The 13,497-nt window shown below is 40.5% G+C and overlaps 1 protein-coding gene across 1 annotated transcript in view; it reads left to right on the forward strand.

Annotated features, from left to right (window-relative positions):
- The window catches only part of nos1apa (nitric oxide synthase 1 (neuronal) adaptor protein a), a 144,406-nt gene that overhangs the window by 99,721 nt on the left and 31,188 nt on the right, over positions 1–13,497 (forward strand). Inside the window, exons 5-6 of the mRNA XM_060867501.1 lie at positions 3,210–3,318; positions 9,940–10,081. Of these exons, the coding sequence (XP_060723484.1) occupies positions 3,210–3,318; positions 9,940–10,081 (251 nt within the window). The remainder of the gene's footprint in view (positions 1–3,209; positions 3,319–9,939; positions 10,082–13,497) is intronic.

Consider the following 13,497-nt stretch of genomic DNA (forward strand, 5'->3'; position numbering starts at 1 on the left):
ACCCATCGCAGGGCACACACACAGGGATATTCATTATAAAATAAAACATTAGCGTTAGCATTTTGAAGAAACCGAAGAAGCCGTTATTTTGTCACATATACATTACAGCAGAGTGAAATTCTTTCTTCACATATCCCAACTTTAGAGGTTGGGGTCAGAGCGCAGGGTCAGGCATGATAAAGCACCACTGGAGCAGTGAGGGTTAAGGGCCTTGCTCAAGGGCCCAACAGTGACAGTTTCGGGGCTTGTTTCGGGCCCAACAGTGACAGTGCTGGGGCTGGAACCCTGATCCTCTGATCTACAATGCAGTTAATGATCTCTATAATCTAAAAGAGAATAAAACCTTTCAGAACATGCTGTTTTAAGAAAATCACCAGCTTCACGGTTATAAAAGTAACACAGTTTAGCCAGTGGTGGTGTGAGGATGGGGCTTAAGCCCCTAATGTACTGTCAACAACCCCTGGTCGTTTGAACACTGAAAACATTTTAAACCATAAATAAAGTACAATATTTATTTGTCCGTTAACGCTTATTTTTACACGTTCATTCAGCTATACACAGTTTTTAAGACTTAAGTGTTGAACTGTTAAACAGAACAGAACAGAACAGTACCTATTGTGGTCGTCAGGTGGCACTGTGGTTAGTATACGGCCATTAGACAGTCGCTATTCATTCATTCATTCATTTATTCATTCATTCACTGGAAGAGTAGGTAAGGTAATAATAACTGTGTGTGAGACAGTCTCAGGAGTCTAAGCCCCTCATCTCTTCCAACCCTAGCAACGCCCCTGACCTTAGCGTCGTCAAGTAATGTCCTATATCTGCACACCGTGTCTTGTTTTCTTCTTTACAAAACAGAAGCCGGTGACGATAAAGAAAGTAAGAAGTGATTTTCTTGAACAGCGAATCCATTCATGAATGTAAACCCGCTGGAAATCAGAGGTTATATAAATACCAAGTCTTAAACAAGACTCTCTTTCCTCCTCCACACGCCCCTCTTTCATTCCACATTCTATGACCCAGAGCTGTTAAACTATTTCTCCAGGCTTCAGTGAAATACAAAACCGCACACCATCCAGCACCTTTCAGCCATCCGGCTTTTTAAACTCCTCTGCAAAACTCGCTGCACTTTTTACATTTACCGTGCGATATTCATTCGAGATGTCCGTTTGTCCTCGTAGCAGTGGACAGTGGAAAGTGAGAGTAGCGCTGATGTTTTTTGTTTTTTGCCTGTGTGTGTTTTTAAAGCCAATTTGCCAGATCCGTCTGGTTTCGACAAGAAGTCTGCATTAGGACTGAAACCCGACAAGAAGTTGACCTGTCAGACCAGGACCTTCCACTTTAGGCCACATCCACTTCTGGTTTATATTCAGATCGAGTCAAGACTCGAGTCAAGTCGAGTTTCCCATCTCTGAGTCATTTAACTCAAGTCCGAGTCAAGTCTCAAGTCATGAATGTCAAGTCAAAGTCAAGTTAAGCCTTTTGTTAATATTTGTCAAGCAAGTCTCAAGTCTCAATTTTGCGACTTAAGTCTGACTCGAGTCAAGTCGAGTCCCCCATGTCTGAGTCATTTAACTCAAGTCCGAGTCAAGTCTCAAGTCATGAATGTCAAGTCAAAGTCAAGTTAAGCCTTTTGTTAATATTTGTCAAGTAAGTCTCAATTTTGCGACTTAAGTCTGATTCGAGTCAAGTCGAGTTTCCCATCTCTGAGTCATTTAACTCAAGTCCGAGTCAAGTCTCAAGTCATGAATGTCAAGTCAAAGTCACGTCGAGTCTTTTTTTAATATCTGTCAAGCAAGTCTCAAATTTGCGACTTCAGTCTGACTCGAGTCAAGTCATATGACTCGAGTCCCCCATCTCCGATGTTATGTGATCTGAATAACAATTTTCACCCAGAGTTCAACCCTTTCACACGTTTACCGATCGTCACTTAATCCACCGACACGTAGAAGGAAAAGAACAGCTGTGTCTGAAAAAGTGCATTATAAAGCATGTGACTGATCGTGTGCATCAGGGTGATTGTGATGGATGAAGCTTTATAGGTCTATTGATGTGCCAGACAGTAACATTATCACACTCACACACACACACACACACACACACACACACACACACACACACATACCCTCTGTATGACTCTTTTTTAATAATACACTGCAACCACAAGCTACAATAACAAGTGATAAAATCACTGCAAACCGCTTTCTTCTTCTTCTTGTATTTATTTATTATTTTTTGAAAGATCTGAAAGACAACGTGATCATTTATAGGTTCGTGATTCACAGCTTGAGAAGAAATCTGCAGTTTTCGCATTAATAAATAAATAAATATATATATATATATATATATATATATATATATATATATATATATATATATATATATATATATAGGCTGTTTTTTTCTGTCATAACAGATCCTGAAATGAAAAACCTGGCTAGTTTTTTCGCTAGTTTGTCTCCCAACTGAGTATTTAGTCAGTCGGTATTTTTAGTCCAGTCTAGCGAACCAGAATCAGGACGTATTCATTCATAGAGACTTTAAAGTCGTCCTTTATAAGAGCATCTGACAAACGGCGTAAATTGAATGTTTTAATCAATCACCGAACATTCCAATGATCTGTGTTTGTTTCTCTGTTTCATAGCGTTCTTATTCTTTATACGGTTAGCTAGTCGCTTTAAAAATGGTGTGCGTTAGCTAACCAGATTAGATCTACAGTGGAGAAGAGCAGGTTTTTAACTCCACAAAGGTGTCTCTGTATTAAAGGAAGTAATGTACAGATTTGATTTCATTGGATCATGAAGCATTAAAGCCTCCTGCAGTCAATGAGCGATAGCTGTTATTTTCTCTCCTCTAGCATTGTCTAGAGACATTTTATGTCAGACGGTCAGCGTTTGTTGGCGGCTGCTATGTGCAGCTTAATGAACTCGTCCTGCTGACTTTTATGTTTGAGACGTTTTATCAGGTTTCTTGTATTGTACAAGGTGTAGATCCTGCACTTAATTGTCTTTATTGAATGCACAATAATTCCAGATTGCAGGCAAGGCAGACAAATGGAAAACTTTTCTGCATCAAATAAAATTCACATTTTACACATTTGCCTGAATTTGGAGACTATCGATATATTTTTTGATGGCCGCACACATCCCTATGGCTTCACAGCATTAGCACCACTTATCCCATTCTGAACCAATGCCCTGTTTTCACAGGATCTTCTACGTGTCACACGATTCACAAGATCTGAAAATCTTCAGTTATATAGCGAGAGATGGACAGAGCAACGTGTTCAGGTGCAATGTCTTCAAATCCAAGAAGAAGGTGAGTCATTGCCTCTATTCTTTTTTTCGGGATCAATAATCTATCTATCTATCTATCTGTCTGTCTGTTTATCTGTCTGTCTGTCTGTTTATCTGTCTGTCTGTCTGTCTGTCTATCTATCTATCTGTCTGTCTGTCTGTCTGTCTGTCTGATTGTCTGTCTGTTTATCTATCTATCTGTCTGTCTATCTATCTATCTGTCTGTCTGTCTGTCTGTCTGTCTGTCCGTCTGATTGTCTGTCTGTCTGTCTATCTATCTATCTATCTGTCTGTCTGTCTGTCTGTCTGTCCGTCTGATTGTCTGTCTGATTGTCTGTCTATCTATCTATCTATCTATCTATCTATCTATCTATCTATCTATCTATCTATCTATCTATCTATCTATCTATCTGTCTGTCTGTTTATCTATCTATCTATCTATCTATCTATCTATCTATCTATCTATCTATCTATCTATCTATCTGTCTGTCTGTCTGTCTGTCTGTTTATCTATCTATCTATCTATCTATCTATCTATCTATCTATCTATCTATCTATCTGTCTGTCTGTCTGTCTGTCTGTCTGTCTGTTTATCTATCTGTCTGTCTATCTATCTATCTGTCTGTCTGTCTTCTGTCTGTCTGTCTGTCTATCTATCTATCTATCTATCTGTCTGTCTGTCTGTCTGTATCTATCTATCTATCTATCTGTCTGTCTGTCTGTCTGTCTGTCTGTCTGTCTGTCTATCTATCTATCTATCTATCTATCTATCTATCTATCTATCTATCTATCTATCTATCTAACTACAAATAAGAAACGATCTAAAACTGACTTTTAGTTTTAATTTGAAATGTAAACACAATACCAGAGGAGTCTTTTACAGATGTTAGCTGTGCAACATACTGTAGATACATTTACATGAAGACATTATAAAGCATCACAGGATGTCCTAATCTCCTAATCCTAAAATGTATAACTCGTAACATTTAGTAAGAAAAAGCACTTAATAGAAACACCGTATTATTTCATGCTTCACGAATAATTGCTCTAACTTTTACACCTCGGCTGACTTTTCAGTCTATCTAAAGGAAAATCCAGAGAGAAACTCATTATTACTTCAGTAATAAATGTAGAGCTAGTAGGAAGGCAGTGGAGAAAAAAAGATCTTGAACACTGTGCATGCTGAGCAGTGTTCGAGTCGCCCGGATTTCTTCACATCAGACCGTTTTTGTATTTCTTCTCATCTACAGTAGAAAATCTCTCTGAAGTGTGAATGTCGACAGATAAAATAATAAAAATAATACCCCTAGCTCATAATAGGCTTATTTTTAGTTCTGTTACAAATGAGCCAGGCTGTACCGAACAGAACCGACTCACTTCCTTATGAATCAAAGTTATGAATCAGGTTAAGGCAGAACCTTATAGAACAGGGACGTGTCTAACTATTGCACTATTGCACCTGTCTACCCCAGAGAGCTGAGCTCCAGGAACACTCTGTTTTATGGTCCACCGTTAATTGGCGTGTCGTTATGAGGAGCTGTTAAAGAAGGCGACACCCTGGGGGGTCAATTAAAGAGCAGAAAGCACAGAGCAGACATCCTGCTCATTAATAGTCTGTGAAAGGGAGAGGAGGAGAAGACGCTTCCAGCTGATCTTACACCGGACACGAGCGCCTCTTCTTTGCTGTTCTTGGCCAGCTTATTTTTTTTACTGATTAAAGCACGAACAGTCGCTCAAATCCATGCCTCAGTCACCAGGCATTCATCGTGTTTGAAATGAGATAAAACTGGGTTAATTAGATGTAGATTAAGATCCCCGTCTTGCTTAAAAATTTGATTTCCAGTTCGATTTAAAGTTGAGAACTTGTTTAAATGCTGTTTGACCAGATGCAGGGAAAATCAAAGACTTTTTTTTTAATATTTTTTCCTCAGCATCTATTTTGTATTTGTGGGATGCAGGATGATGCTTGTTAACTGGGGTTGTTAACCGGGGCTTTCTTCTGGGTCTCTGATTTCAGCCCAACTCCTAAAAGCATGCCAGGTGTAGACCGGCCATGCCAAATTTTCTGTAGTTGTCAAATAGTGTGTGAATGTGTGTATATGGGGATGTGGTTGCTTAGTGATTAATCTGTTGTTCTGCCTGCCGGAAGGTTGTGAGTTTGAATCCCAGTTCCACCAAGCTACCTGGGACCCTGAGCAAGGCCCAGTTGTATAAATAAGATAAAATGTAAATGGATCTGGATAAAGGCGTCTGCCAAATTCTGTAAATTTACGGTAAGGTGCTGTAAATGGACTGGTGTCTCATCTACCTCATTCACAGTTAAAAGGAAGTGGAGATGGATGGATGGATGGATGGATGGTGTGCTAATTCATCTCAGTTTCACACAAATAATTATGGGAGTTTTGTTGTTTCCTGTCTGTTAAAAGACAATACGTGATGGGGAAATCGTTTGCTTTGTCTACACATTTGTTTGTTTACTTACAGTCAGATTTAGGTTTTCTTTATAAAGTGTAGATATTGTGTTCTACCTGATGGTTCAGACACCATCAAGGATTCTCTACATCTGAGTATGGCCACAAATTGGCAGCTAGAAATACAACTATCGCAGGAGTCATTTATCTGGCTATTAATTGGCTGTGTAAAATGCCATGGAGGAAAAGCTGATGATTCCTCTGGATGAGAACGCTTAGCACCAGCACACGGTGCTCACATCAAACACTGCACAGCATTACTGCTTGAACGATCGCTTTTCCCATCACTGTTCTAGCTGATGAGGATCAGTCTGAGGATCATTCTTCAGGCGCTGTTTCTGAGGACCGGGCTGATCAGCTGACGTTCAAATAGACTGTACCACGGAAAGTGGTACTAGGGATATTTAATCTATTTAATAATGAAATATTTAAATACACAAAAGAGCCACAGTCCATTAGACTGAAATTCACAAGGTGTTATTTGAGCGAAACAAGCTGAGAGTCTGTGACGATGAAGTTTGTAACCATAGGAAATTTAAGTCACCGAGGAAAAATGTTTCTGGAGTTACAAACTTTTTTTTTTTCTCATAAAAGCAGAAGTTCACTTTCCTAAATTCTTTACCGCCGACACACAAATCCTGTTCTGTGAATCACAAACTAAGCTTCTCGCACGCTCACACTTATTGCTACATTTGCTGCAGTGAATGCGGTGCGAAACACGTTCACACACCTGTATAAAAGTGAAGCCGTGGACAAATTGTACACATCCGCAATTCAGTATGTGAATTTCTGCAATCAGAAGAAGGAGCTTTTATCATCACCACATGGACATTACAGCACAGTGAAATTCTTTATTTACATATCTGAACTTTGAAGGTTAGGGTCAATGCACAGAGTCAGAAATGATACAGCGTCCCTGGAGCAGAGAAGGCTAAGGGCCTTGCTCGAGGGCCAAACAGTGACAGCTTGGCAGAGCTGGGGCTTGAACCCTGAGCTTCTTCCAATCAACAACCCAGATCCTTTTATTTATCCTTTATTTAACCAGGAATAATCCCATTGAGATAAAAAAATCTCTTCTACCAGGGAGTCCTTAAACCTTGAGTCACCACTGCGCCATACTTAACTGACTAGCTAGCATTTTTTTTTGTTTGTTTGTTTGTTTTGTTTTCCTTTTGTTTTTCTGACCATAATTAACTGACTAGCTAGCTTTTTTGTTTGTTTGTTTGTTTTGTTTTCCTTTTGTTTTTCTGACCATAATTAACTGACTAGCTAGCTTTTTTTGTTTGTTTGTTTGTTTTGTTTTCCTTTTGTTTTTCTGACCATAATTAACTGACTAGCTAGCTTTTTTTGTTTGTTTGTTTGTTTTGTTTTCCTTTTGTTTTTCTGACCATAATTAACTGACTAGCTAGCTTTTTTTGTTTGTTTGTTTGTTTTGTTTTCCTTTTGTTTTTCTGACCATAATTAACTGACTAACTAGCTTTTTTTGTTTGTTTGTTTGTTTTGTTTTCCTTTTGTTTTTCTGACCATAATTAACTGACTAACTAGCTTTTTTTGTTTGTTTGTTTGTTTTGTTTTCCTTTTGTTTTTCTGACCATAATTAACTGACTGGCTAGCTTTTTTTGTTTGTTTGTTTGTTTTGTTTTCCTTTTGTTTTTCTGACCATAATTAACTGACTAACTAGCTTTTTTTGTTTGTTTGTTTGTTTTGTTTTCCTTTTGTTTTTCTGACCATAATTAACTGACTAGCTAGCTTTTTTTGTTTGTTTGTTTGTTTGTTTTGTTTTCCTTTTGTTTTTCTGACTGGTTTTTTACACCGAATAAGCAAAAAAATTGTAATTCGGATTTCCGAGGAACTCGAACGCAGCATTAATGAAGGAATATTCAGTTCACTAAGTAAGAACGCATCTAAAACATGGCCCCCCTTTCACTTAGGATTCTTAACCGTCAGTTTCAGAGTAAAAACCTGACTGGATTAAGCACTTTATGCGAGCATGGTGGCAGTGTTTTTTTCAGATGATCTGAAGGTTAGATGTGCCTTCTGGAGGTGTGCAGTGATACACTAAGACCTTTAAATATGCATATGATGAGACCTGAATAAACATCATGTCATGAAATGAAAGCTTGTTTAGATTAATGCTAAATATCTGAAGGGCAAATCGGATAAAAATGTCACCGGGTATTGTAATGGTCTCCAACATTTTCTAGGTTTTCTTTTTCCTCTGCACAATAGTTCAGTCCTCTGGGTTTTGACAGAGCGACTTTCTACCTAGCTGCTAATTTTCAGAAAGAGCGAGCTCACCCTCTTGGCATCGGCTCACCTTTAAATACAAAGCAATGAATTTAAAAGACAGAGAAGTCATTACGGCTTCCTGACGCATGCGGCTCGTTCTGTTCATTCGGCCAAACGAGAGATTTCAGCAGCGTCTCCGGGTCGTCGAGGTGAAAATGTGGCCACTTTGGCACACAGCGGCTCAAAACAGGCTCATTATATAACGCCGGGCTCCGCAGAACCTAATTCTCTTGGCTCGCTGGTTCATTTCTTTCTCCAGCATCACTTCATCACAGTTTCAGTGACGTTCAAAGTCATTGTACATCACCAGCTGTACCTGCGCTGCAATAAGCTGCCTGAAGCTGTTCAGGAGGAGAAGCCTCCATACTGCCATGATAACATCAGCCGTACTGCCGCTCTCATCGAGGCAAGCCATTGCTTTTGATTCATGTTAAACGTTAAGTGTGTTTGTACTGCCTCTGTTATAGGAGCGAGAGAAAGGCAAAGCATGTAGTGACAGTAGAAAATAATATATATAGCACTATATATATAGGGAGAGTGCGTTGGCTTCATAGCTACAAGGTTCCTGATTTAATCCCTGAGTTTGTAAGATCATGTGAGTATTAGGTTTAAATCATTCCTTCATTCATCTTCTACCGCTTATCCGAACTACCTCGGGTCACGGGGAGCCTGTGCCTATCTCAGGCGTCATCGGGCATCAAGGCAGGATACACCCTGGACGGAGTGCCAACCATCGCAGGGCACACACACACACACACAATCACACACTACGGACAATTTTCCAGAGATGCCAATCAACCTACCATGCATGTCTTTGGACCGGGGGAGGAAACCCGGAGTACCCGGAGGAAACCCCCGAGGCACGGGGAGAACATGCAAACTCCACACACACAAGGAGGAGGCGGGAATCGAACCCCCAACCCTGGAGGTGTGAGGCAAACGTGCTAACCACTAAGCCACCGTGACCCCTGGGTCTCTTTCATCTGTCTGAAAAAAGTAGCACCGTTTCTGAAAGGACTGAAAGATTTTACAGATGTGTTTACTATACACACACAGACGTGTACTACAAACATCTGCATTTTGTGTAAATGATTTATTGAGCATATTGATTTGAATAAATATCCATAAAATCAAATCCATGTATTTCATCAGTCTGTATCATTTTTATATTTTGTCTATTTATCTTTCACTGCTACGTCCACTTTATTTCCGTTCCCATTACTCTAACTTCAACAACTAATTGCATTGTACCTTTTTTTTTTCTTTTATTCTATTTTATTTAATTGTATTGTATTTCATCTCGTTTATCTTATTCTATTTCATTTTATTTTATTTTATTTTATTGTATTTTTTTGGCTATTTGACCCTACTCTATTTGTTTATAATATATAGCCAGAATAATAAAAAAAAACCTTGTCATACTGGGTACTGTATGTACTGTGTATGTAACCAATAAGATTTTAAAATGAGTTTACATCTTTGAATTTGTTTTAAGTGTATTGGATTTCTGTAAGTGATTTCTGTAAATGCACGAGTGAGGAAACGGCAGCAAAGTGAATAAAAGTTTCAGCACCCTGACACACGTAACTCTGCCCCTGCACATAGATCTTGACATCATTTTGGGTAAAAGAGACAGGCCCAAAAAATGTGTTCCCTCACACTACCTTCCATCTAAAACTAATCTCTCGGTTTGACAGCATTGCATCAGCATTTTCATGCTTTTCGGCTTGTTAGCGAGCCAGCCAGTTTGTCCAGCACACACACACACACACACACACACACATTCACCTCCCACAGTCTGCACATCCTTAACACTAACATTAAACATCTCGATAGTTGTACATTTCCAAAATGACTGAGATTCGCCATGTTCTCTGTCACAGAGCCAGGCCATGCGGATCGTGCGGACGGTGGGTCAGGCGTTCGAGGTGTGTCACAAACTCAGCTTGCAGCACACACAGCAGAACGCAGACGGCCAGGAGGATGCTGACAGCCCCAAGACCTGCACAGACTCCGACCTACAAGGTAAAACATGCGCTCTATCACTCTCCTGTTCCCTCTGCAGCAAACGTGTCAGTGTGAACAACACACACACACAAACGACTGGAGAGTTGAGTATAGAAGCCTTTAATTTGTCACAGTGAAATACTTTCTTCACATATCCTAAACGGTCAGAGCACAGTGTCAGCCATGATACAGCACCCCTGGAGCAGTGATGGTTAAGGGCCATGCTCAAGGGCCCAACAGTAGCAGCTTAGCAGTGCTTGGGTTTGAACCCTGATCGACAACCCAGAGCCTTAACTTCTTGAGCCACCACTGCTTCTAAAAATGCTTTCCTTGACATATCCCACATTTGGAGGCTCGAGTCAGAGATTAGAGTCAGCTATGATAGGGGTTATAAGGGCCTTGCTCAAGGGCCCAAACGTGGCAGCGCTGGGGCTACAACCCCAATCCTCCTATTAAAACCTCATTTCACCTTCTTACACTCTATATAAATATTACAGAATAAATGTTTTCCTTTAGGAGAGAAACTGTGCAAGGGAAATAAATGTTAACTTCTTTTGGGGCTTTCAGGAAAGTCTTCTTCGAAAACAAGAGGTTGTGGGTTCAAAGTGGGAGTTTGGCTGTGGTTACATGAGGGATGAGGTTACACTCTCTCACCTGTCAGTCACAGCGACACCAATCACGGGTGTCTGTGAGTTTAGTTTTTTGTAGCGTGTTGTTGTGTTTTGTGATGCAGAGGAGCTGCAGTCCTGAAGGTAGAGGGCTGCTTTATGTGTCTCTGAGGAGACTCCTGGCCATGAAATAAAACAGAAAATGAGAAATCGAGGAAATTTCCAGTTTATTGTTTCATTCATTTTCTACCGCTTATCCGAACTACCTCGGGTCACGGGGAGCCTGTGCCTATCTCAGGCATCATTGGGCATCAAGGCAGGATACACCCTGGACGGAGTGCCAACCCATCGCAGGGCACACACACTCTCATTCACTCACGCAATCACACACTACGGACAATTTTTCCAGAGATGCCAATCAACCTACCATGCATGTCTTTGCACCGGGGGAGGAAACCGGAGTACCCGGAGGAAACCCCCGAGGCACGGGGAGAACATGCAAACTCCACACACACAAGGTGGAGGCGGGAATCGAACCCCCAACCCTGGAGGTGTGAGGCGAACGTGCTAACCACTAAGCCACCGTGCCCCCCTTTGACACATGTCTTTTTTCACTTAATATAAGTGAGTTAATATAATTATTATTCTTTTTCAGCTGAGTAAGAAGAGAAAAACTAAGGAATGAGAAGTTGTGAGCTTGCGTCAGTGAATAGAATTAAAGAGGCTCTTTATATTCCTCCCCTGAGCTCACAGAGAGGGAGTCTATTTTTTAGTTTTATGCACAGCACCGTCAGACTTAACAACCGAGAATCAGCCTAACGATGTTTATGATGATCAGTGGCTCTCTTTCTGCCATGAGTTCAGGCTTATTATATTATCCTGCTCTGTGCTCTTCAGTCCCTCTGGAGTGGCTTGCTTTTGAAATGCATATGAGTTCCCCGTCGTCACCCACGCACCAGCACTCAGCCACACGAGTCGCGCTGCTCCAGCTCCAGCTCCAGCTCCAGCTCCAGCTCCTGTCACAGTGATATGACGCACTCCTGTTAGCATCAGCACAATGGAAGACTCTCTGCTTCAGGGACAATCTCAGAAGCATCATCGAGGCTCCAGCGCGCCAGTAGTGAGCATGGAAAAAGCATGTAAAACTCCCTGTAAATATTTTGGTGAACGTGAAAAAAAAACTCGGCGTCCCTCACACGTCTCCAGACGTACATCACGTGTAGATTCGTTTTAATTAAAGCACTGCAGCGAGCTACTCAAATGACGAACACTTTTTAAACGCTCGTGCATTACGGTTCGTTTAAGTTTCCTTCTCGATCGTGTTCAGATTTTTAGGGGAGCTTTTTTTTTTATAAACTGAGACTCACGTTTCTACACTTTCCAGTTTCTATGAAAACTACAATGAAATAAAATGAATAAAATATCAAGCACGTGACTGAAATTCATTAGCAAGAAACAACAAATGGACATATTTTTGGTTAGTAATGCCTCATTTGGCCTTTTTCTTTAAGTCTTACGTATGATAAAATGTTATCCACTCATCCGTCTTTTAGTAAAGATATCTATATAAATAAACCTTTGAATGAAATCTGGACATTCCATGAATATTAGCAACAGCATCACATTCACGTTCTTTAAAAGGTCTTTTTGCTCGCAGAGGGAATGATATCAACATAGTAACAGCTCATTCAAGGGAATGTACGGAGAATGTACAGAGAATGTACAGAGAATGTACAGAGAATGTACAGAGAATGTACAGAGAATGCCCCACATGACCTAAAAAAAAGGGTATAAATTTAATCTCGTATATGTTTGTTTAGGATTTTTGGAAGGAGTCTCCGGTTTCAGAGAAGATACAGGAACAGTGGAGCACTTTTTTATTTACATTTATAACATTTGGCAGATACTCTTATCCAGAGCACTGTACATTTATCTCATTAATACAACTGTGCAACTAAAGATTAAAGGCCTTACTCAAGGGCCCAGCAGTGGTGGATTGGTGGATCTGGGATTTAAACTCACAACCTTTGTCCAACACCTTAACCACTAAGCTACCACTTCTCACAGGAAGGTGTCAAGCTGTTTGTTTTGTTTTTGTCTGTTTTATTAACTTTACCAAAGAGGCTTGTTAGAGAATGTGTGTTTATTGCTGCTGTAAAGAAAATAACAGGAACTAGCTTGATACATAGACTTTAGTTAGCATCACATCAGGCTGATGTTTTTTTTATACCGTCATGTTAGATTTCTTATTTTATCTTTCCATTTTGAGCAACGAAGTCATCAGTAGTTCCCTTTACTTATCGTTACTGTTGTGGCATTGACGTGAACACATCCTCAAACCTACACAAAATTTAACAACTGTACATACAGCTGAGTTTACATAGAATCTGCAAAATAGTCATCATTAAAACTAAATAAATCAGAGGGAGCATTAGATCTCATTTTCTATATATTTTTTTTGTTTATTTATATTAGTTAGAGGGGGCACGGTGGCGTAGTTGTTAGCACGTTCGCCTCACACCTCCAGGGTTGGGGGTTCGCTTCCCGCCTCCACCATGTGTGTGTGGAGTTTGCATGTTCTCCCCGTGCCTCGGGGGTTTCCTCCGGGTACTCCGGTTTCCTCCCCCGGTCCAAAGACATGCATGGTAGGTTGATTGGTATCTCTGGAAAATTGTCCGTAGTGTGTGATTGCGTGAGTGAATGAGAGTGTGTGTGTGTGCCCTGTGATGGGTTGGCACTCCGTCCAGGGTGTATCCTGCCTTGATGCCCGATGACGCCTGAGATAGGCACAGGCTCCCCGTGACCCGAGAATAGTTCGGATAAGTG

This window comes from Tachysurus vachellii, chromosome 4, assembly GCF_030014155.1.
Source record: "Tachysurus vachellii isolate PV-2020 chromosome 4, HZAU_Pvac_v1, whole genome shotgun sequence".
NCBI lineage: Eukaryota > Metazoa > Chordata > Actinopteri > Siluriformes > Bagridae > Tachysurus > Tachysurus vachellii.